The 25,518-nt window shown below is 36.2% G+C and overlaps 1 protein-coding gene across 2 annotated transcripts in view; it reads right to left on the bottom strand.

The window, feature by feature from the left end:
• LOC138712024 (fibrillin-2-like) overlaps positions 1-25,518 on the bottom strand; it is a 603,403-nt gene that overhangs the window by 95,370 nt on the left and 482,515 nt on the right. For both annotated transcript variants that reach the window (XM_069843407.1, XM_069843408.1), the window contains exons 14-21: positions 25,111-25,326; positions 22,072-22,271; positions 20,370-20,550; positions 17,152-17,321; positions 14,205-14,340; positions 12,937-13,296; positions 3,361-3,486; positions 1,135-1,260 (exon numbers count right to left, since the gene is read on the bottom strand). In XM_069843407.1, the coding sequence (XP_069699508.1) occupies positions 1,135-1,260; positions 3,361-3,486; positions 12,937-13,296; positions 14,205-14,340; positions 17,152-17,321; positions 20,370-20,550; positions 22,072-22,271; positions 25,111-25,326 (1,515 nt within the window). The remainder of the gene's footprint in view (positions 1-1,134; positions 1,261-3,360; positions 3,487-12,936; positions 13,297-14,204; positions 14,341-17,151; positions 17,322-20,369; positions 20,551-22,071; positions 22,272-25,110; positions 25,327-25,518) is intronic.

Raw genomic sequence — 25,518 nt, 5'->3', positions numbered from 1 at the left:
TGACAAGACGCCAGACACCCAACTTTGAGTGCACACAAATTCTGTGTGACACAGCCAAAGGTCCCGGGATTGATACCTGGCCCACTGAACAATTTTTCCCTTGAAATTATTCAAGTCTGCTTCACAGGAAGCTATACCTGAAAGCCAGATTTGCGCAATTAAGAACATTAATTGGCAGTAAAAGAAGAAATTGTTGAAGTCGTCTTCATTAAACCGAATGTTTTTTTTTTAACTAATGGTGGGTACTTGACTTAATGATATAATTAAAATATTGTTTTATACTGCAAAAAAAAAAAAAACATTTGAAATGTTTAAGTTATAATGCAGTACTAGCTAGTAAATTTTCATTACAAGATCTTTAAAACTATGTAGATTATTTGACTTGATCTCGACACATGTGAAAGCAATTGGTTGTAAAGGTATGGTAGCTCAATGCTATTAAGCTGGTTTCATTCTGTGAAAACGGGTTCAATCCTCTCTGCTGAATGGTGTGATACGTGTAGTGGACAAGATTGGAGGATGAAGATTTTTTCGGGATTCTCTCGTTTCTCTCAGTAATACAAATTTTATTCCACCCAACACACTCTCTATCACCCTATTCTTTTCTATGAACGCTCATGACTGAGTCCGATGTTGGTTCCTGCTGGCGAGATCAGGGACATTCCTTATACTGGTGAGGGATGCAGAGTTTTATCCCTTGCCCCTACAAAGGGGACGTTTGCTGTGTTCCTTAGTGCTGTCTTTGGAATTCCACAGATTGTGCGCTGATTAGCTGGTACAATCATCTACATATGAATGATGCTTATGTCGCGTTTGAAAATTTTGAGTACAACATAAAATACTTCATGTCACAAACGATTCTCAGCTTTATTTCCCCCCATGAGGAAGTACAGTTCTTTTGATTTTTTTTTTTTTATAAATCCTTCTGGAATCAATGACACTCAATTCCAGAGGAACACTAAAGGTATCGAATTTTAAGTGTTTCTTTATTATTTTCAAACTAGACCATGACCACTTCATTTTAAATATTTTATTGTAAAACTTTTGCAATTATCCAATCACATCAACGATTGTGCAAGCCTTTTTGATTAGAACTATTTTCAATATAACACAGAGTCTGAAATGTTACTTTACCTTTACAAGCTTTCTTGTTAGGTGCCAACTCGTGACCAGGAGGACATTCACATCGGTAACTTCCTGGAGTGTTGACACATGAGCCTCCTCGACAAAGTCCAGGAATACGTTCACATTCATTGATGTCTGCAACAATTACAGTACTGTATATTCATAAATAAGATTCAATGAAGCGTCAATGAGAGATGAATGTCAATAAGAATGCTGGATTTTCATGTATGTAAGATAACAAGGATCTTGATACTTTAGGATGAAGTACCCTATTTGACCCAATGTACTTTCAATGCAAGTTATTCAATGGACTTAAATATATGAATGATTAAGGTATATACAAGCAATGAAATTAAACAAGTATTTCATTCACTATGTCTTAATCACATATATTATGTGTTTCATAAATAGACCGAATTATATTTTAGAGGTATAATCAGGAGCATAATCAACAAGGGGCTTCAGAGGGCTACTGCTCATCCTTCTGCCTTTTCACCACTTACCAGTACCGGTAACCCGAAATAATATTAAAGGTTGGAGGGCATTCTAGCCAGGCTAACGGTCAATGCTGGAATTTGGTTGATTATCTGTGTCCTATATTCAGAAGAAAGAAGGAAACCTACTACACATATCCAATGAAAACATAATGTTGCTGCTACTTAGGAAGCTTATTCTTGGGAACATTTTCAGTAAAGAAGTTTATGTGAACATGGATCCGATATAAATATATATTATATAGGTGCTTGAATACAGAATGCTGAAAATTTGTTTTAAAGTTGCATAAAATTTAGTGAATTTTAGTTTGAAAAGTGAAACGGTGTCATTATTTTATTTTATACAGTGTAAAAGAACAAAGTGATTCATGAATATTATGTGGTAAAACTTCTTCTTTCTCCGCGAAATGATGTTTACAGCAGAATATTAAAACATATCATTTTTAATTTCATTCCTCCTGGTCTTTGAAACATATACCAGTAGAGTCAAAAAGTAACTGAACATGTGTAGATAACTTTGTTGTAGATGACATGTAACTATTTACACAACACCATCTTCAAAGTATGCCCCTAGGCAGTGACACACTTCTGCCAGCATCCATACCACTTCTCGAAACATTCCTGTAGCCCATCTTTGGTCACTTCCCGCAGAGCATGCATCACATGAATTTTCACTTCTTCTGCTGACGCAAATCGCCGTCCCTTGAGTAGGATTTGATCTTTGGAAACAGGTAGAAATCTGCTGGAGTAAGATCTGGAGAATATGGTCCTGTGGAAGATGGTACTTTGTGTTGTGCGAGGAATTCACTCACCAAGAGCGACCGATGTGCTGGAGTATTGTCATGTTGAAGAATTTATTCTGTCCTTGCCACAAATTGGGCCTTTTTCGTCGAACTACAACACGAAGACGTCGAAGAATTACAACATGCGTCTCTTTACTGACAGTTCGACCCTCAGGAATAAACTCGAATTGTACAAGATCCTAGATATCGAAAAACACTTCAAGCATTACTTGCCCCTTTGATCGGTCAGCACACTGAGACTATACGCCTGGAGAGTAGCCCACATACCACATGAACAAGGCAGAAAAGTTGCCTACTGAGCATGATGTTACTACCCGAAGTTCGGGTACTTTCTGACTCTACTAGTACAATTAGACAATAAGCTGATCAGATAGGAAGTCTATGTCTGATCTAGACATATCTGATAAGATTGTGTAGTCCCAGATTTACCTACTGGAAGTCTGAGCCACAATAGGAAAATCGATACTGGTACTGTTTGGAGTAGGCATCGTGTTCATATTTAACTTTTATACTCAGAATTATCTCAGAAACGAGCGTTATAAGTGTCATTAACTCTATTACCTTGCACAGAAGAAACTTTCAACCTTTTTCAATTTATTCTGAAGTACAGGCTGTTAACTCCCATGATACGGTATGGGGCACATTCAAGGACATCGATTTTAATTTTGAAATGTATTAACTGATACCCTACTAACAAAGCACTTCAAAAGTGTGTTGAAATAAAACTTAATAAAAGCAATGTGAAGTACAGTATGAATGAATCACATTAAAACATTCTGAATCAGCTATTACAACAACATGCCTTGTGTAAGCAAAACTGCATTTTATACAAATGGAAGTTAGAATGATAAGAATACAACATCATAAAATATAGCATGTGACAGGATGTGTCCTAAATTTGTCTAAACCCTTGACCACACCCATGTCATATTGCTTACCCATGCACACCTGCATCATCATGGTACTCTCATATCCTTCTTTGCAGTCACAGATGAAGTTTCCTGGTGTGTTGCGACATGTTCCATCTCCACAGACACCATGCATGATACTGCATTCGTCAATGTCTGAAAATATAATAGCATTACACTAAAATGCTTTCAATATCGGAAGCCTGCTACATTCAATAAACGAAAAAGTTGTTAATTTGAAACTTTCAACTGTTTCATTTACACCAGTTCTCTCTACAATTGAGGGGCTCACAACCAGAGTGGACCAAGTCCACCAGTGATCAGTTTGTAGATTAATATAATCTCGGGTGAAGAAAACTTAGATTTATTCATTGCCATAACAAACCAAGTCCACAACTCATTTGTTACTCCACAGAGGGCAGCATTTCCTATGGAAGGTGAAGGTTGCTAAGCATGAACCAGGAACTTTAAGACTCAATTTCTCAAAATTATTCCAAAAGGATTTGGTCCACTCTGGTTGTGAACCCCTCAATTAAAGACAATTTAATCATAAAAGCATAAATGAGTACCGGTATCACATGCGCTCCATGAAGGCAAATTGAAGAACAGGAAAGTAAACATACCGGTACTGTTTTCCATGTTGAATCTTTCGTACACTACTTTTAACACTTGAATATAAATAATTGATTAAATGGAGATCTTACTTGTGTTAATTAACACAAGTAAGATCGCCATTTGATCATATCAATTATTTATACTGTTTTCTTAACGAGTCAAAAGTATAACACTGCGACAGCTTACTTGCAACTAAAGAATCTTGATAATTAGAAATAGATTTTTGGGTATTCCAGTATCCTGGAATTTAACATTTCCATTTTACAATTCATTTTTGGTTTCTTGATAAGTCAATTATAAAATTATGAAATATATTTATTTAAAATTTTCAATAATAAGATTTATCATTCTTGTTACAAATATTGTAACATGAGTTCTATGTATAAATATATCATATACAATTTTGGAAAATTAGTAAATTCAAATGCAAATTAAATTGAAATCAACATATCTCCTATAACTATATTAAGCTATTACTACATAAAATTCATGACTAGAGACTGGATTTTAAAGGGAAAATTTTTCATCAAAAAAAGAACAAAAAAAAAAAAGGAAAGTTATAGCCAAAAAAATAAGGACTTGAAAAAGGATTTTATTACTCCCCAAAACACACTTCAACTCATTCATATACATGGCACACCTAATCTTACATTTATCTCTTCACAACATAAGGAAAGTATTGTATTTGATATAGTAAAAAAAAAAGGACTCTTTGTAAGCAGAAAATGACCGCTGAATATCAACTGAAACCAGAGGTCAAAATTTTATTTTTTATCCTAAACTCTAAATCAGCACACTTTATTAGTTTTTCAATGTCAGGAATCAGAAGAAGAACGATATTTATTTTTGCTTGCTCAAGAAGTTATAGAACTATCGGAAAAAAATATAGGAAAATTATCTAAATGTTTGTGATATTACTTACTTACTTACTTACTTACTGGCTTTTAAGGAACCCGGAGGTTCATTGCCGCCCTCACTTAAGCCCGCCATTGGTCCCTATCCTGAGCAAGATTAATCCAGTCTCTACCATCATATCCACCTCCCTCAAATCCATTTTAATATTATCTTCCCACCTACGTCTCGGCATCCCCAAAAGTCTTTTTCCCTCCGGCCTCCCAACTAACATTCTATATGCATTTCTGGATTCGCCCATACGTGCTACATGTCCTGCCCATCTCAAACGTCTGGATTTTATGTTCCTAATTATGTCAGGTGAAGAATACAATGCGTGAAGCTCTGCGTTGTGTAACTTTTCCATTCTCCTGTAACTTCATCCCTCTTAGACCCAAATACTGTTTGTGATATTATGTCAAAAAAAGGACCAAAATAAGAAATGTTTTTAAAAAGAGGGAAAAAGGGGAATGTGGACTAAAAAAGGGAAAAAAAGGGAAGTCAAAACCACATAATTTGGTTGGTGGAAGATACTTCTGAACATCGTAATTATTTTCGTAATTAATTATTTCATATTTCGTACTGAAATTAAAAAAAAAAGAAAGGAATTTCCTTTAAAATTCGGTCTCTACTCATGATTATACTTCTTACTGTTATATAGTAAATTGACATTTCATTACAAAAATGAATACATTCTACACTGTACTTATGTTGGATATCATAAAACAACTATGTATTTGAAGATGCCGTACAAACGAAAATGTTCATACTTTCCTTTTTATTAACAAGTTTTAGTAAATGTTAATTTGTAACAAGAATGATAAGTCTTATGATTGAAAATTTTAAATAAAAATATTTCATAATTTTTTAACATATCTAGTTTCGGAACTATACATCTACACATTCCATCACCAGGGCAGTTAGATGTAACATGGGTAGCTCACTCACTCACTCACTCACTTATTCATTGTCTTCTGCCCAAGGTCAGGTCTTTCACTGCTAATTCAGTATTCTCCAATCTTTCCTAATTTCTGCCTTCCTCTTAGTCTTCGCATAAGATCCACGTATCTTAAAGTTGTATATTATTATCTGATGTCTTCTTCTGCACTGAACTTTTCTCCCGTTCACTATTCTTTCCAGTGTATCCTTCAGTGTGCAGTTTCTTATTAGTCAGTAACTCAGCTAACTTCTTTTTTTCTTCCTGACAAGTTTCAGCATTATTCTTTCTTCGCTTACTCTTTCTAGCACATCTTCATTTCATATTCTGCCTGGCCATTTCACATGCTCCATTCTTATCCATGTATAGGGCTACTGGTATTCATGTGATCTTGGTAATATTTTGTGACGTAGATGAATGATCATGTACAGCAGGGTTTCACAAATGCTCAAAATTGCACGCATGCAAATAGCCGTGCAACGAGGTAAGAGTACTGCTGTGAGGTATCCAAATACATCTTCCGCGATTATTGCAGTAAGTCTAGGGGGCGGAACTAGATGGTGGAGCCTGAGTCGAAAGGTAACGCCGTTTAGCGATCGATCTTTTTTTTGTTCTAACCTTTAGAATAGTGTTGTTTAGATAAATAAAAAATACGTTTGTTATGTTTGGTTAGGCTACATTAGATAAATAAAATCTTAGGTTGACATAACATGTAAAGATAACTGTGTGGTATCAATCACTGAATGGAGCTTAACTTTGTTTACTTTAAGTTTTACTCAACTTATATACGTGAACGATTTTTTTCTGTCATCAAGTGTATAAAAACAAAATTGCGGTCGAGTATTTCAGATGCTAATTTAAACCATATTCTCAGGGTTTCTGTCAGTCGTACTATTGCTCCTGATATAACTGGTGTCATAGCAAAAAACAACGAAAGAAACATCAATAGGCTACTTTTTATGTTAAGTGTTATGTTCAATAAAAAAAACATTCGAGTTACCTCAACACACTTCCTGTCAGGTATTACTTAATAAAAACAAAACCTGTAAATAAATATGGAACTTACATTTATTTATTTCGCCGTCACGTATACAGTTTGCACTGACACCCCCTCAGTATTGTCTTGTTAATGCACGTGCAAAGTGCACTGTGCAGTGCAGTGCACTCTGTGAAGCACTGATGTACAAATATCAAGTGTTTGGGCATTCATTTAAATAAATTAATATTTGAATGGGCCTTATATAATTATTCTGAGAGTTACGGCTATTTCAGTGTTACCTTATTCATAATTAAAATTCTTATACAATAAAAGCGCAACAAATATTTAAAACTTGCATTAATAACGAGCACAATTGCTTAAGAAACGATAACTTGATTTCTACTTTTTTTACTGTGAAACTAAATTTATTTGATTTCAATTACAAATGAAACATATTTAAAATAAATCTGAACAGAGAGATAGACAGACAGACAGATAAAGAGAAACTTTCTCAGATATTCTAAAAACGATCTGTTCCATGTCAACAGTGATTTGAAGTGAATAGGGAAGACAAGGATATGAATGAGAGGAGGGAGAGAGAAGAACGGAGGAGAGGAAAGACGAGTGGTAAAGGGATGAAAGGGGTGGGGATGATAGAAGAAATAAGAGGATATGAGACAGGCCAGGTGGGGAGATGACAGGAGAAGAGAGAAAAGAAGATAAGAGTAGGGCAAAGGAGGGGAGGATAGAGAAGAAAGAGGCAAGATCGGGAGGGGTGGGGTGATGAGGAAAGAAGAGAGAAGAAGGAACCGATAAGAGAGAAGATAGGAAACACAGAAAAGAGGTGAGAAGAGAAAAGGAAAGGGACAGGAGATAAGAAAAAAGAAATGTGGAGGAAGTATTTTTATGATTGTAACTACAGTAGAATTCCTCGTATCCAGCAACTGTGGGACAAAGCCAGTGTCGGATACTGATTTTGTCGGATAATTGGAAAATACGTTTATAGGTTATGTAAAGACACATTGTACTGCACAAACGTTTTCTTCCATGTTGAAATTTAGCAATTTTCATATAGATATTTAAAAATAAAGTTTTGAAATACATACAATGTTTATTTTTGGTACTGAATACGGTAAAGTACATTAATCAGTTTATAATTATTGTAATATAGTAATACAAAATAGCGTAAAAAATAATAACATTTTCGTAACCTTATGACAATTTTAAATGGCGGTCATATGAGTCATGTGACATGAAGAACAGTGTAGACAACGTCGCAAATATGAAGACGATGAAGTAATGCTCGATGATTTGAGCGTAAAAATATTTCGCTTGCATTTTGCAGAATACATTGTGCAACAGCAGCGCTTAGCAGTAATAGCCATGATATTACCTATCACTTGAATGAAATTTTTGCGCGCTGTAGGAACAGAGAATTTCACACTTTCCTGCTTAGAGTCATCCAACCGAGCCCCTACAGCCGAGGCTGCGCAGAAGTTGATAGAGTAGGGACAAATTGAAGCTTGCGTCCGCCACCATGCTTTGGGAGAAGCACCGGCTAGCAGACGGCTGTACTATACAATCCTGAATGTTTAATATATATGTTTGGTGTCTCTTATAAACCAATCTGAATGGATAAATTAAAAAAAAAAAAATCTTAATAACATTTAAAGCGACCACGTTAAAGACATAATCAAGCTTAGTTACTGTTAGTTTGACATGAAACGAAAGAAAACTGTAACAATTTGATACCGTAACTAAAGATGTTATATAGTTATTTGACAACATATTATTGAGCGAACAGAAATACAAATGCATATTGTAGTAATAGTTCAGATGAAAAGAAAATTATTAGTATTAACTATTATTAACAAAACACCGCCTGTGTAAGACGTTACATTAGGCATACATTGTAAACACTTTTGCACTTTTGCTTTGATGTGGACGAGAAATGAACAATTATTATTTATTCGCTTCCATATCACATAATATAGGCCTACACCTGTAAAATAGAAACACGTACCTAATGTTTTAGCTAGAAATATAAGTAGGCATAGCGTGCGTACAATAGCTTATTATCACAGCTGTAGAATGAAATAAACGTCACATGCATGAATTAGTCAATTAGTCATATAATAGAACTCAGGCCTAGTGTACAGAACATCTTGCCTATTGATTTATTATTATTATTATTATTATTATTATTATTATTATTATTATTATTATTATTATTATTATTGACTCCATTAAATATTGTCGTACAACATTTTAATGTAAAGTCGTGATGTACTGGTAACCTTCAGCTGTGTGCTAACATCTGCTCTTTATGTAATACTTTCTTTTATTTGATTATTTAATGACGCTGTATCAACTACTATACTATTTAGCATCGATGGTATTGATGATAGCGAGATGATATTTGGCGAGACGAGGCCAAGGATCCGCCATAGATTACCTGACATTCACCTTACGGTTGGGGATATAAAAAAACCCAACCAGGAAATCAGCGGGAATCGAACCCGCGACCGAGCGCGACTCCGGACCGACAGTCCTTAGTCCACTAATCTACGTCAGTAGATCTTTATGTACTTTTATGGTCAGTTTAACAAGTTTAAAATATGATTCTCGGGAGGAATCTGGGATCCATTTTCTAAAATATGTTCCTATAAGTGTAGAAAGATTGTACAAGTGTTCTACTTCTAGAGCACATTGTTTTCACACGATGTAAGAGTGGGTGGTAATATGCCATTGAACTGTCAACATCTGTATAATCGCTCTTTCACTTAAGTGGCATATTTCTATAATCTCAGATGATGGTATGACAAGACTCTCATTATTCTTTCGTTAAAAAAATAAAAGAGATTCTGTTTACTGCTGTTAGGCTACGTACCATAAATTGAGTCTTTAGATTTATTACACCATATTTTTATTAATGATTTAACAACTAAGCCAGCAATGAATACAATCACATTTTGACAATATTGTACCATTGAGAATGATGTAAGAATGAGGGAATTGCAATCAATGTCTGCAGTAGAAGAGTCCTATCGCATCTGATTCTCAAAACACTGAGGATTATTAGTGCGTTAGGTGTTTGGAAAATACCATTGGGTATATATACATTTTTAGCAGACATCCCTCTCTTTGTAATATAATTGAAATAAATTATTTACGTATTTTCTAACGTATATAAAAACCATAATTAAAAATATTCCATGTATTCGGTCATAGGAAATAGAAATAAACTAATAAGTCTATTTATGAGCAATATAAGGCGTTTATATTTAAAACAATGCTTAGTTACAATATTTAGATTTACTTCTGTTATTTTATATTGTACGTTAGAAAATACGTAAATAAGTTTAGTTATATTACAGTGAAGGAGGAAATCCACTAAGAAAACGCCTATATGCTCAATGGTATTTTCTAAACTCCGAATGCTTTATAGAAACAATCATTCGTGCTCCCAAAACATGGCGTCGCGCGAACCTGCGCGAGAGGTTTCAAATTTGTACACGACACCAGTGCCAATTGTGTGTCTAGATATATAACTACAACGTCTTTGCATTCAACACCCCTTCAAAATGGGCGAGTTCAAGTGGTAAATTTAAAGATATCATCTCTGTGCATTGTTTGCAAGGTCCAAGTGACAGCTTACCGATGCTCGATGCTACCCGATATACTCTGGGGACATATGAACATTCTAAAGAGTAAACATGATATGCGGCATGTGCGATCCATGAAAACTACTCACATCTTCGTCCGATTCTTCCCTTTTTTTTTATGGCCTAGCCAAAAGTGCCGTTGTTTTGGTATTGCCGGTTATTTGGGTGCCGGGTATGAGGGATTTGATTATATTTGATTAATAGTTCTTAAGCTACCACATTTATCCTTCCCAAGAAAAACTGCAGGGGCAGAAACATGGACATTACGACGAAATGAAGAGAAAAGAATAGAAGCTTTTGAAATATGGATATGGAGAAGAATGGAGCAGGTGAAGTGGACAAACACGTCCAGACACAATGTTGAAGTTGTGTTGGAAAGAGTGGGTGAAGAAAGAATGATGCTGAAACTGATCAGAAAGAGAAAAAGGAATTGGTTGGGTCACTGTCTGAGAAGAAACTGCCTACTGAAGGATGCACTGGAAGGAATGGTGAATGGGAGAAGAGTTCGGGGCAAAAGAAGATACCAGATGATAGACGACATTAAGATATGTGGTTCATATGCGGAGACTAAGAGGAAGGCAGAAAATAGGAAAAATTGGAGGAAGCTGGATTTGCCCATGGGCAGAACGTGTGTGTGTGTGTGTGTGTGTGTGTATGTGTATGTGTACCAGTGGCGGCTCTACAATAAGAACTGCAGAACCGCCATTTAAATGGACCTGTAAAATTAAAAATGGAAAATGTGCTTTTATGTAATCTAGTTCATTGTTTCATTTATTTTTCCAATTCATTCTCCTTCGATTCTAGATTTTACTGTCTGTAGGAGCCTTGAACTGCTGGAGAATTTTATCTGTAGTGTACTTTTCGGATCTGTGCTCGGCAGTTCCTGAAGCTCAACATAGGGTATTCGGCAGCAGAAAACTGGTTTTCTTCACCGTCCCATAAGACTGCATTAGAGCTGCAACCGAAGCAGATCTGTTCGAGTATACAAAAGAACCGTCAACACCCTCATCTCTTTATGACCTGCGTTAGAACACAGGTTTCTAGACTACTGTATATCATTACAGTTCCAGTGTATTATAGTACTGTGGGTGGTGTGATGATTAGTCAGTGTGTCTAAGAAAATATTTTATATTAAAAATGAATGAAATGAAAATCTAATCGACCAAGCCTTTTCGAAATTAAAAGAGAAATTGCACGTTAACTTAAGAAATTAGGACATCCTACACTAAATTTAAATTTGGAAATTTCTGGAAAAAGTCCAAGAAATCATGTAGCCTACTAGTCATTTTAATACCGAAATGTGTAATGGAAACGATTGGTTTTTTGCTGCGATCATGAAAACGCTTTCTCCCCCACCCGTGTATTCTGTTTAGAGGAGAAAATACATGGACAAAGACCGGAGTGAAGGATTTAGTTAATTTGACTTAAAAAACTATAAGAGCATAAAAATTCGAAAACTCATTTCAAGTCAAACAGATTTGTCACTGTTAACGATATTAAAATATTCTAACACAGCTTGATTCTGCGTATTGGATTAACATTCAGAAACAAGAAGGAAATGTTTCTAAAAAGAAATATGGTCTATCTAAAATAAATTAACTGTGTGAAATTCTGTGCTGCATTTGAATTAGCGATTCGAGGACTTGCTGAATCAGGAGATTCAACAAACCGCGGTATATTTCGGGGTTTGACTGATTTTACTCCACATTTAGATTAAACTTCCAAAGATCATTTATAGGGCTCGTCACAATTGAAAGGAACTACGAAAACAATTCAAAATTAATTGCTGGATAGCAATAAAATTATTGGAAATTTCTCTTCATTGCCACCAAGACATGACGCTGAAAGTTTGGTGCAAACTATCTTAATGGAATTAAGGCTTAACGGAAATTCAGTCATAATTGAACCACATGAATTAATTGTGCTGGTTAATGGCGGGGCTAACGTAATGAGTGGGAAACACGGAGAATTTGTATTGTGTTCCACAACATATTTCTTGCCAAGGAATTAAATTTAATAATGCAACAAACATGTTCACAAACTGGTCAAGTTACGATACTTTATTGCAAATCTGTAGGAACTCCCAGCTCTCTGTTTTATAATTCCGTCAGCCGGTACGGGTGTAGGCTAGAAAAGTTGACGTAAAGAAATTCGGTAGGAGTTAAAAGCATTCGAACGATAAAAAGTTCCTGATGGTTGTTCATTCAGGTATCAACATGAGGGGCATATCTCCACTAGGTGACTAGTTGTGCCAGGTGGGAGAGGTGTAGCGCACGGAGTGGGCAGGGCGCACGGATTGTTGGAGTACAACTTCGAGAAGGGACTGTAATTACACGCGTTATCCGATTTAAATGCAATAAACAGCATGCGTTTGCTAAATACACTATTTTTCATGCAGCACTGCCAACCTTTATAACCGCGGGCCGCTACTGATGTGTACTAAGATGGAGTGAAACTAAACTTTCCCTTAAGAATAACATTTCGGATAAAATTCATTATAGTCAATTTTATCACCTTACCAATACATTTAATCCCGTTCTCATCCAGAGCGTAGCCTTGGTTGCACTTGCAGCTGAAGCCACCAACTGTGTTCTTGCATCGACCATTGAGGCACATCCCCGGGAACTCCGTGCACTCATTGATGTCTTTCCGATCTATGAAGCCACTTCCCTTGGGGCATAGTTCTTGATGAACCTGAGTGCCTGGCCTTGGACAAGCTTCACATCGGCTGATACCCCTGTCTCCTCCACCCCAGGCCTTGCCCACAGAAGAGCAGCAGCACACCATGCGTGAGAAGATGCCTTCCAGAGGATTACTGCATTGTCCGTGACGATATTCAGTGTAGCACGACTCTTGTCTCACGTCCAGACACAATGTACCTGTAAAGGAACACAGGCACAGGATTGTTATTGTTTTATACTCTTCGACAGGGTGCTAGAGTAAATTGAAATATTATGAAAAAAATTTTTGCTCGATTTATAAATCTAAATAAACATAAAAATTAAAATGGTGGTTTCTTTCTCAAGTTTCTTTTTAACTCTGTGATCTTAGAAATTTTACTACTTCATATTTTTAGTTTCTAATTGTACACTGATATGAAGAGAAATTACTAGCCACCAGCATGGCTCAGGCAGAAAATAAGAAAGAATTTGATACCAGTAACTGATAATTTTAAAAACCTGCACTTAATTGAGGGGTTATTTTAATTGCTGTGTGATACGAGAAAGTACCGGTACCAGTATGTTTATATAATGACATACACCTTTTCTTTTTGCCCATCTTGAATCTTGCGTACACTACTTTTAACACTTAAATAGATAATTGATTGACGATGGTGTGAAGGATACACCGAAACAGCTGTAAGCCACATGTACTTATATAATTTAACACTAGTAAGTTTGCCATTTAATCAATCAATTTTCTTTTTGTTTCATGCTTTATTTTCAGAAACATTTGCAGTTTTAATTGACAGAACTTTTATTTAAAGACACATTTGCATGCAAAGCAGATAACATCAAGTGAGAAATAGCTAATCGAATATTTTATCATGGTAAGAATTATTTTACAAATCATACATTTTTAACAAGTAACATCTGTTAAGTTCATGCTAAGAATATATATTACACTTTAAAATTCCATCATTCTCAGAAGGTTTGAATTCACAATGTCAGGTTCATTACAAATATGGTAGACCTAACCTTTATATCATGGAAAACAATTTAATTTATTAAAATGCGAATCTTGTCAGTGAAGAGCCTAAGATGAGGCATAAAAAAGTGTAATTTACCAGTGGAATCCAGTGTTAATCCCAGAGGGCATGTGCACGTGAAAGACCCATCTGTGTTAACACATGTTCCTCCGCCTTTACACACATCCACGTTTAAGTCGCATTCGTTTACATCTGTGCAAGACTTTCCATCCACCTGAAACATAAAATTTATTTATATGTGATGGAGTCACAGCCAAATAGATCACATCTTAATAGATAAACGGAGATATACTAGTATAGTAGACATTCGAACCTTCAAGGGAGCAGACTGTAATTCTGACCATTATTTGGTAAATGAAGAATTAAGAGAAAGACTATCAGTAGCCAAGTGAGTAGAGCAACAAGTTAATATTAGGAAATTCAATTTCCGAAATTAAAAGACGGGGAATCTAAGCAACATTATCAAATCGGAATTTCAAATAGGTTTGCCGCTTTAGGAAGTTCTGACGAAGTTGAGGAAGAATTAGATGTTAACAGCGTGTGGGAAAATATCAGAGATAATATCAAAATTGCAGCCAAGCAGAGTACCTATAGGTTATTATGAAACTAAGAAAAAGAAACCGTGGTTAGATGAAGATTGTTGCAGGTTAGTAGAAAGAAGAAAACAGGCAAAATTGAAATTCTTATAAGATCCAGTTGAGGTGAATAAAGATATTTATTTCAATGAAAGATGGGAAGTAAGTCGTACACTTAGGAATAAAAAGAGGGATTACTTGAAGGAAAAACTCAGTGAGGTAGAAACAAGTAGTAAGAATAAAAACATTCGAAATTTATATAATGGCATGAAGGAATTTAAGAATGGATATCAGGAAAGGGTAAATGTGGTCAAGGATGAGAATGGTGACTTGCTTGCAGATTCTCATTCACTCCTGAACAGATGGAAAAACTATTTTGGGCAACTACTAAATGTACATAGGCCAAATAGAAATGATTGGGACGAAATTCAAATACAAACTGCTGAGCCATTTATACCCGAATCCACACTTTCTGAAGTCGAAATTGCGATATAAAATCTAAAAAATTACAAGTCTCCAGGTATCAATCAAATCCAACAAAATTAATACAAGAGGGTGGAAGCGCATTATCTAGCGAAATTTTTATGCTTGTACTTACTATTTGGGAAAAGGAAATTGTACCAGAACAATGGAAGCAGTCCATAATTGTACCTATCTTTAAAAACGGGGACAAGACTAACTGTAGTAACTTTCGAGGAATATCACTTTTGTTGACATCGTACAACATTTTGACCAATATTCTTTTGAGAAGATTAACTCCATATGTAGATGAAATTATTGGGTATCATCAGTGTGGCTTTAGGCGTAATAGATCGACTATTGATTAATCTTTTGTATTCGACAGGTATTGGAGAAAAAATGGGAATATAAGGGTACAGTACATCAGTTATTCATAGATTTAAAAAAAAAGGCATAAGTATTGTGACTCGGTTAAGAGAGAAGCTTTATATAATATTCTTATTGAATTTGGTATCCCCAAGAAACTAGTTCGATTAATTAAAATGTGTCTCAGTGAAACGTACAGCAGAGTCCTTATAGGCTAGTTTCAGTCAGATGCTTTTCCAATTCACTGTGGGCTAAAGCAAAAAGATGCACTATTACCTTTACTTTTTAACTTCGCTCTAGAATATGCCATTAGGAAAGTCCACAATAACAAAGAGGGTTTGGAAATGAACGGGTTGCATCAGCTCCTTGTTTATGCAGATGACATGACTATGTTAGGAAAAAATCCACAAACTATTAGGGAAAACACGGAAATTTTATTTGAAACAAGTAAAGAGATAGGTTTGGAAGTAAATCCCGAAAAGACTAAGTATATGATTATGTCTCGTGACCAGAATATTGTACGAAATGGAAATATAGAAATTTGAAATTTACCCTTTGAAGAAGTGGAAAAATTCAAAATATCTTGGAGCAACAGTAACAAATATAAATGATACTCGGGAGGAAATTAAACACAGAATAAATATGGGAAATGCCTGTTATTATTCGGTTGAGAAGCTTTTATCATCCAGTCTGCTCTCAAAAAAGCTGAAAGTTGGAATTTATAAAACAATTATATTACTGGTTCTTCTGTATGGTTGTGAAACTTGGACTCTCACTTTCAGAGAGGAACAGAGGTTAAGAGTGTTTGAGAATAAGGTGTTTAGGAAAATATTTGGGGCTAAGAGGGATGCAGTTACAGGAGAATGGAGAAAGTTAGATAACATAGAACTGCACGCATTTTATTCTTCACCTGACAATCAGGAACATTAAATCCAGACGTTTGAGATGGGCAGGGCATGTAGCATGTTTCGGCGAATCCAGAAATGCATATAGAGTGTTAATTGGGAAGCTGGAGAGAAAAATACCTTAGAGAGGACCGAGAAGTAGATGGGAGGATATTAAATTAAAATGGATTTGAGGGAGGTGGGATATGATGGTAGAGAGTGGATTAATCTTGCACAGGATAGGGACCAATGGCAGGCTTATGTGAGAGCAGCAATGAACCTCCGGGTTCCTTAAAAGCCGTAAGTAAGGAGTCACAATAAGCCATCAGATATGTTAATTGAACAATTTGAAGTTGGAGAAGACAAATAAGATAACAGCTGATGTTAGCATCACGGAAATAAAGGAGCATTAAAAAGTATTTCAATGATATAGTTTGCTTTATTTTTTCTGCAGATGTACGTAAGTAATTCTGATTTTGTAATTTTTGCATTGACATAGGAGAAATAAAGAAAGAAAACGAGTAACAGGGATGAGGAGTATGTTCATATGTGACGATTAGGATGTTTAAAATTACAATAAAAAATTAATACCGTACCAGTACTAATTTTATAGTGCACCCAGTTTGTTTCCTTTCTGCTGAATCATTTTAATTTAAAAACGAATGTGGTAATAATAATGAACTGTCGTACAAGAAAAAAAAAACTTCTGGTCTTGAGGAATATATTTAATTTTAGACTTACCTTAGCATAACCTTTGGGGCAATCACACAGGCCAGGGTGACATATTTCACAAGGGCTACCCCATGCCAGCCCAATGGAGCAGCAGCATTCAGATTTCAGTGTCAGGCGTGGAAGATTGTTCTCACAGCGTCCACCTACTAGTCTTGTCCAGCATGATCCTTTCCTGTTATCTAAACAGAAACAATACACATAGCCATTTGAAAACGTAACGTGGATTCAGAACGACGCAGTTTTGACTACCGGTACTTAAGAATGAAACAATATGTAACCAAAAATTACTAAGTAGGCAACTTTCATAAGCAATGGGTTTCTTCATGACAATTATTATTTTAAACTAGGTAGGATAATCAATGCACCGGTAATAACGGGATAATACGATGATAGAGGAATGATGTGTTGAAATTGTAATGGAGCTCGAAATACAGAAAATTTTCTATTGTTGACTTTTTTATCCATAGAAAGCACATGATTTTATAAAGAATGATAGTAGATTACAAAAAAATATATTACGTATTACATAACATTTACATGTTTTGATATTGAAATAACATTTATTCTCAGTTAAATCTTTGATTTACTAAAACATAATCTTAATCTGTTCATTCACAAGTAGTCAATACAACTACATTGCTTCATAAAATGCTAAGAATTTCAGGACAGATTTTACTGAGTTTGTGTTTAGATCGAATGTAGTCATAATATATCGTCGATTTCTTGGTAAAAGTGACCAAGTCACATTCTAAGGCTTCCAAGCATTATGAAAATTTAAGACCTAATTTTATATTAAAAACTAATAATATAACACATTTACCTTCAAAATAACTTATTACTAACATCTAAAGAAGTACAGTTATCTTTGGATTGATCATTAAACCTTTAAATGCCTATTCCCAACAATTTTGCATTTTGGACTTGGTCACTTTTACCAAGAAACCGACGATATACGTTTCGGTGGTCTGTTGCTGTTATAAATTTGACACAGTTTTGATTTTATATTTCAGAATAACTATAGCAAGGACAATAAAACACACTTATAACGAATGCATAAGAAAGGACAATAGTTTTACTGCTTGCACACATCATTCGTAAGACATTTTGCTATCATCATAATCTTCCTTTTTTAAAGTTTAAGAATGTGATTCATTCTATGTTACTCTGTGTCTTCAAGCTAAAGTCGTATGAAAATTAATAATAATAATAATAATAATAATAATAATAATAATAATAATAATAATAATAATAATAATAATAATACCGTAATAATAATAATAATAATAATAATAACAACCAGCTTCATGGGCTAGTGGTCAGAACTTCTGACTACAGTTCGTGAGGTTCCGGGTTCGTTTTCCAGTTAGAACATAGGAATTTTTCCTTAAGCAATAATGTTCCTGTGTTCGTCCATGGTCTGGAAATTAGGTTAGGGTTAGGTTTAAGACCTCTCCTGGCACTTCATAATCATCCTTTCATAATATATCACTGGGGCAGCATAACTCTGCCTTCCAGGTGCCCCAACCTCAGAAGTGGGTTACAAATAAGCCATTGACAAGAGAGACCAGAAATGTCAAATGACAACCTGGTTGGCATTGGAGGAGGAAATAATAATAATAATAATAATAATAATAATAATAATAATAATAATAATAATAATAATAATAATAATAATAATAATAATAAATTTTAAACACGGAAAAATAACACGACCTCAGGTCAATATAAGAGTAATAAAATAAATAATAGTAGAAAAGTTTTCCGGGCTATGAGGCCGTGGTCTGTTGGTTGTGTGACCAAACGTTTCGTTCACTGCTGCGGTGAACATCTTCAGTGGTGTCTATTGCTGGTGCGGCTGGTTCTACTGCACGTGCCGATTACGGTCTGCGCTGGCTGCATCGTTGTATATATAGTGCGGGAGGGGGGGGGGGCTTGCTGTTGTCGCCTCGGTCCGCGCTCGAATGTGCTTCGCGGGCGGGCTTGCTGTTGCCTACGCGCTCCGTGTCCGGGGTTATGTTGTTTAATTGTGCTACGCTGGCGGGTTTGATGTTAGTTTTCCTTAATGCCGGATACCAGGCCTTGTTAACCTTGAGGCCTTCCTCTTTTCGATTGAAATTGTTCTTATGTTTATATATTTCTATCGCCTCTCGGTGTAGCCTCGAGTAGAAATGTGGTGTGTCGCTGAGTGTATCCGTGTCTTCGAACCTGATTTTATGTTCGCCTTCCAGATAAGCATGTTCAGCTACATCCAACTTATCTACGTAGCCAAGGCGGCAGTTCCTTCTATGTTCGGAGATCCGAGTCTTGAAGCTCCGCTGCATTGTCCCTATGTAAATTCGAGCGCGGACCGAGGCGACAACAGCAAGCCCCCCCCCCTCCCGCACTATATATACAACGATGCAGCCAGCGCAGACCGTAATCGGCATGCACAGTAGAACCAGCCGCACCAGCAATAGACACCACTGAAGATGTTCACCGCAGCAGTGAACGAAATGTTTGGTCACACAACCAACAGACCACGGCCTCATAGCCCAGAAAACTTTTCTACTATTGACACCGACCGTGAAAGCCTACACTCCAATATAAAATAAATAATCCTCAGGCGGAATTACTTCTCCCTGAGAGAGAAATTCTGTAGCTCCTAGTCAATTTGTGATGTCATTTTTTGCAGTTTTTCAGGAGCGACCACTTAGAGTTTGAACGACCATATAAAATCCAGAGTCTGTGGAGGCTCAGAGTAGTGCAATCGGCCACCATTGTTATTCCATTTCAACATGCTTAGGATAGGAACATTTAAAGTAAAACTCAATTTAGGGCAGTGTCTGTGGCCCTTAAAATTAAAAATATTTGATTCTGATTTAGGCTACATACACTACATTCATTCCCTTACAACTGCATATGGCAAACAGCGCGCGCTGGAATAACAATGGCTTATTTGTCGGTATTTCTGGCACAAAGAATTGTGGTACTCTGGATAGCCACGGACTCTGATAAAATCATAGTAATCATGTTTTATAACAACGGGTTAGAGAGAAAAATAATAGATATGCATGACATCTTTTGCCACAATAAAGATTCTATGATGCATAACACAAAGCAAAATCTTTTTTTTTTTGCCAAAAATTATATACCTACCTCTTTTGCCTTGAAACCACAGAATTCCTATCCTACTAACATATGTCTTGTCTTCTGTCACCGATCACTGACTCATAGAAAATTACACTTACCAATGCAAATTCTGCCTGTGTTGTCCAGAATGAATCCTGGTTCACACTCACACTCATAGGAACCGACATTGTTTACACAGACTCCGTTGAAGCAAGCATCAGGGCCAAGTTCTCTACATTCGTTCACATCCTCACACACTTGCGTGATGGGGTTGAGTTGTGTGCCTGTTGGGCAGATGCACTAAACAAGGAAAATACATCATATCAAGCCTTTGGTTAAGTATTACAATTTTCTGGTTTGTTAACACTCGAACAAAAAATTATGGAAAATCGGCTATTCTTTATCTTATGATGACGATTCATAATTTAAACTTTCTACATCAGCTACGTCGATATTTAATTATTTCTACTGTTTCCTTGTTGAAAATTAAATGAAAGGAATAATATTTTGGGAACGAATACTGGTATGTTACATAACAATAACTTAATAACAGCAACACGAATTTAGAAAAAATTGACGCTATATTCATTATAAGATAAACAATAGAGAAATCACCTGAAAACACTCTTATTTATTTCTGTTTCTGAACCTTATAAAAGCCTCTAGCAAAGTTAGACCAGAAATTTTTGCCAAAATTTTAAAATGGATCTATCATGCCAGCTACCTGCATGGATTTTGGAAACAATACAATAATTTAAGCAAAAGGACAATTTTCAGACAAGTTGCCTGTATCAACTGAGGCTCACCAAGATGATCCTCTAATTCCTCAACTTTTCATTGTCAACATGGAAGAAATAACATATTTACATAAAAAAAAACAAAATTAACAAGGAATATATTCATAACGTGTACTATGAAGATGATGTGGTCATCATCTACTGTCTAATGAACTGTTTTAACATCTTAGTCAAAAACATGATGGTACTGGTATAAAAAAGCATGAAAATTTCCAAGATACTACCTAAATATAAACTTGAAGTGAAGGACACAATTATCTAGCACATAATTAATTATACGTACTGTAATTACCTTGTTATCGAAATATTCTGCAGATGAAATTTATTACAAAAGATCATGAAACAAGCTCTAAGAGCTGTATGTCTATTTGGATGTTTAAATGTTGCCATATTCTACAATAAATTAATCATGAACACACCCCACTACAACAGGAAACCAGTAGATGGCGCGGGACCTTCACTAGGCTTCGGACAGGTAATTTCCTCATTAACACAGTAAAGAAGATATAAAGTTAATCAGTGATAAATTAGTATTTTCTGATAGAGAATCAGAATATGTAAATAATACATCGGCAACAAGGATTAGCCTAAAGAGATCATTCTGGTCTCAAGAAAGTAGGCCTACCAATTCAGAATTAACGAGTCCATCTTTTTACTAGTTGTCTCACATTTTTTCTTCTAATTGGTTTGTACTTCGATATGTGATCTTCTGTCATCCTGACTATATGGTCTCTCCATGAATTCATATATTGTGTTATTTTATCGGTCAACTTAAGAGTTCTTGTTTTACCTAATATGTAATTATTTCATGTAAGACCATAAAGCTCAACTTTTCCTTTAATATCTTGAAGAATGGATGGACGAACAAACAGAATACATTAAGAGTTTTTTTACATACTATATAGAGTTGAACTTTATGTTTTTACACTGAAAATATCAAAGTTGTCTCGTCCTGACAGCCAGAAGAACAAATGGATGAAAGGAATTAATGAACAAATGAACAAACAAACACATAAAAACTTACTTGAAAGCTGCCTGGCGTGTTCCTACATTGTCCTCCACTGCAGACTAGCTCGTCCAGCTCGCATTCGTTGATATCACTACAGATTTTTCCTGTATTATCCACTTGATAACCTGGATTACAGATGCAACGGTAGGTACCCATCAGATTTTCACAGGCTCCATTCTGGCAAATACCAGGATTCTGCGCACATTCGTTTATATCTGTAATAAAGTAAACATAACATTCAGAAATTTATAATCGCAACTGAGACAAACCTACCATTTGCAACAATAGCTGAATTAAGCGTTTTAGTAGTAGTGTTGCCTTTCTTCAGTGTGGTAGAACTGGTACGAACTTTCTAAGACTGATTATGAACAAGCTGTAGTTTTTATTCCATTCTCACGTGAAGACCAGTGAAGAAAGTATCACAGTAATCGAAATGAACCATCAACAGCGACTGCACTAGATTCTTCATAAGTGTCAAGGAATGAAGTTTCGAATTGTTTTAATGTGTGAATGAAAACTGCCGTAGTTGCAATTGCTTTTGAGAAGAATACAGTAAAGCAACTTAAACAAGAAAAAGAAATTAAATAGGCAGAAATACAATAAACAAAATCTGTGTTTCCTGACTGCATCAATGTTCGGATATAAAGTACCAAATGTTGTGTTATTAGACACTTCAGGAATCGTGTTATGCGCAATCACACGAGCTGTTAATTTGGGAACAATACTGAACTGCAATCAACTAGTACAATCAGAACGTAAGCAGATGTTTATACCGTTTTTTTGAAAGATGAGACATGACAGTTAAGCGGCCGAGCTTGGAACTACAGCCCTACATTGCCAATATGGACAATCAAGTTGTCAGCTGATGGGATTAACGTTAGATAGCTGACGTTTAAACATTCATTGACAATTTACGCGAAGGTAAAAAAATAATACAAAAGTCGATAAAGAATGAAAGACGACATGTATCACTGCTAACATTTTTGTGCACAACAAATGTCGCCAAGAAAGCTATCGAGCACTTACCACGTAGGAACTGTAACTTTGTCAACTCAACCATTATTACCATGGCAACAGGCCTACCACACTCTGTGACATTCAGTTGTTTTTCCGATCGCAGTGCTAATGTCATGTCCCATCTTAAAAAAAAAAAAAACAGGTATAGTGAATATGGCTATGCTTTCTATGTAGCCTACTCTGTGGCAAAAATGGCTGAGATGATACTGGTATTTGTCTATGAAACTGTTTCCGGAAAACATTTCACTTACTGCAGAACAAATTTTGTTTTAGGACGAAATTCCACATCCACTCTTCAATAAGGCAACACAGCAGTTCCTCAATACAAAATTTGGAGAGCGAAGGACAGACCAGTCTAAAAGAATAATTCCTATAGGCTTTAAACAATTATAACATACAGAGCACAGAGCAGTGGTCGCCAAAAAATAAAATTGTTAGTGAATGACCAACCTTCTTACAAGCTGGTAAGAACTGTAACAATGAAGGATGAGTGGAGCAGAGAAAAATTCTCTCTGGCACCGGGACTCGAACCTGGGTTTTCAGCTCTACGTGCTGATGCTTTATCCACTAAGGCACACCGGATTCCAGTTCCGATGCTGTTCCAGTTTACATGATAATGCAGAATTCCGGGATGGAAATATCAGATGTACTTCGGTACATCACAATAATAAGAACTGTAAAGTTTTTTTCTAATTTGTCTATTTAAAAATATAATAATCTTGTGGACATTGATCACATATCATGCTTTAATTTCTTAAACATATAGGGGGACTTACATTATACAAAATAGTTGGAAAGGGTACCATACCACAAACTTTGATGGGGAAATGAAAGTTATATACGCTGTTCTTAGTTTAGTTTACAAAATCAAAACATTCTCCAGAGCTGTTATTTTTACTGTTTCCAAAGCTGCTATCCAGGCAATACTCAATAATGATTCACCTCAAACACCCAAAGCACACCAATGTAGCTACACGACTAAACAGAACTTAATAAGAAAATAGTTTTATAATGGATTCCAGCTCACTGAGGAATTGAAGGCAATGAACCAGCAGACCAACTTGCTAAGAAAGACTGTTCACAACTGCAACACCATATTACAACCCAACTTTTCATTTCTGTAAAATCAAATATACTGTGGCAGCAGGCCGAACATTCCAGTCGGGTCTGGCCACGTCAGGGAGTTTTGCGCGCGTCTCGAGAGTAAGGAGGCGTGCAGGCAGGAAGGCGGGGGCTCGGGCTTCAGCGGATGATGAAGCGCCGCGCAGTGAGGGGAAAGGAAGCTACGGGCCGCAGACAGAGAGGGGGAAGGAAACCGACTGCGATGGACGAGAGGAAAAACGTCCAGAAACAGATTGTTCTGGAGGTTTCGCAGAGTCACGCGAGCCGATGTTGTAGAAGCTACTTGATGCAGTACATTCGAGAATGTGCGATTTAAGAAATAAAAGGGCAAGTGAGCCACAGAGGAGTCAGTTCAGTTCAGTTTGAGTAACTGTGGCAGAGTCCAGACGAAAGCAACGCGTCCGGGAGTCTTGGGTTAGAAGTGCAGTGGGCTGTCTATGAAAGTCTTGGGTTCGAAGTGCAGCGAACTTGAGTAACTGTGACAGCGCCCAGGCGGAAGCAATGCGTCCGGAAGTCTTGAGTTCGACGTGCCATGAACTTGAGTAACTGTGGCAGTGTCCAGGCGGAAGCAACGCATCTGAAAGTCTTGGGTTCGAAATGCACCGTGAACTTGAGTGAGTGAGCTGGAAGAACTAGCCAAGGCGAACGAACTGTGAACTGACAGTTTTGTTGTACATAGTGCTTTGTGAACATTAGTTGAGATTCGGAGTACATTGTTGTTCTCAATAATCCAAGTGAATTGTTATTGTCGTCTGTGGAGTGCAATAACGAATACTGTGTTGCTGTGTTGAGTGGAATACCCATTGTTTACGGGTGTGTGATCAAAATTAGAATAAAACTCACATCATTGTTGAAAATAAAAGTTACAATGCATTCACTGTATAAACAAAGTCTGAGAAGCGTAAATATGCTTACCATCTCCATTGAAGGTCATTCCTGCACCATGTGGACAAAGACTTTCGAATTCAAATGATCCCTGAGGTGGACATGGCTGACAAGGAGTACCCCAGCCCATTGGTTGTCCAGTGATCACAGTACAGCAGCAGCAGCTCGACTTGGTGACTGCCATCGCAGTTGGATTCAGACACTGGCCATCACGGTACTGAGAGTAGCACAGGTCACGGCGTGTATCTGCAGCAAATAGGAGCCCCTGCTTAGGTTATTGGAAGATGTTCCATTACCATCACTTATTGCGGTTTTCTATAATTTCTCCATTTAACAGTTTAAATATCAGCTACAATTTACAAGCTTTACTTTAATTATGGTTATCAATGTTCAAAATTTTAGAAACGTCCTTTGTCTCCCATTTTAAATAGTCGAACC

The sequence above is a fragment of the Periplaneta americana genome, chromosome 13, assembly GCF_040183065.1.
Source record: "Periplaneta americana isolate PAMFEO1 chromosome 13, P.americana_PAMFEO1_priV1, whole genome shotgun sequence".
NCBI lineage: Eukaryota > Metazoa > Arthropoda > Insecta > Blattodea > Blattidae > Periplaneta > Periplaneta americana.
Note: the sequence above shows the minus strand (reverse complement) of the source record. Positions and strands in the feature narration are given on the sequence as shown.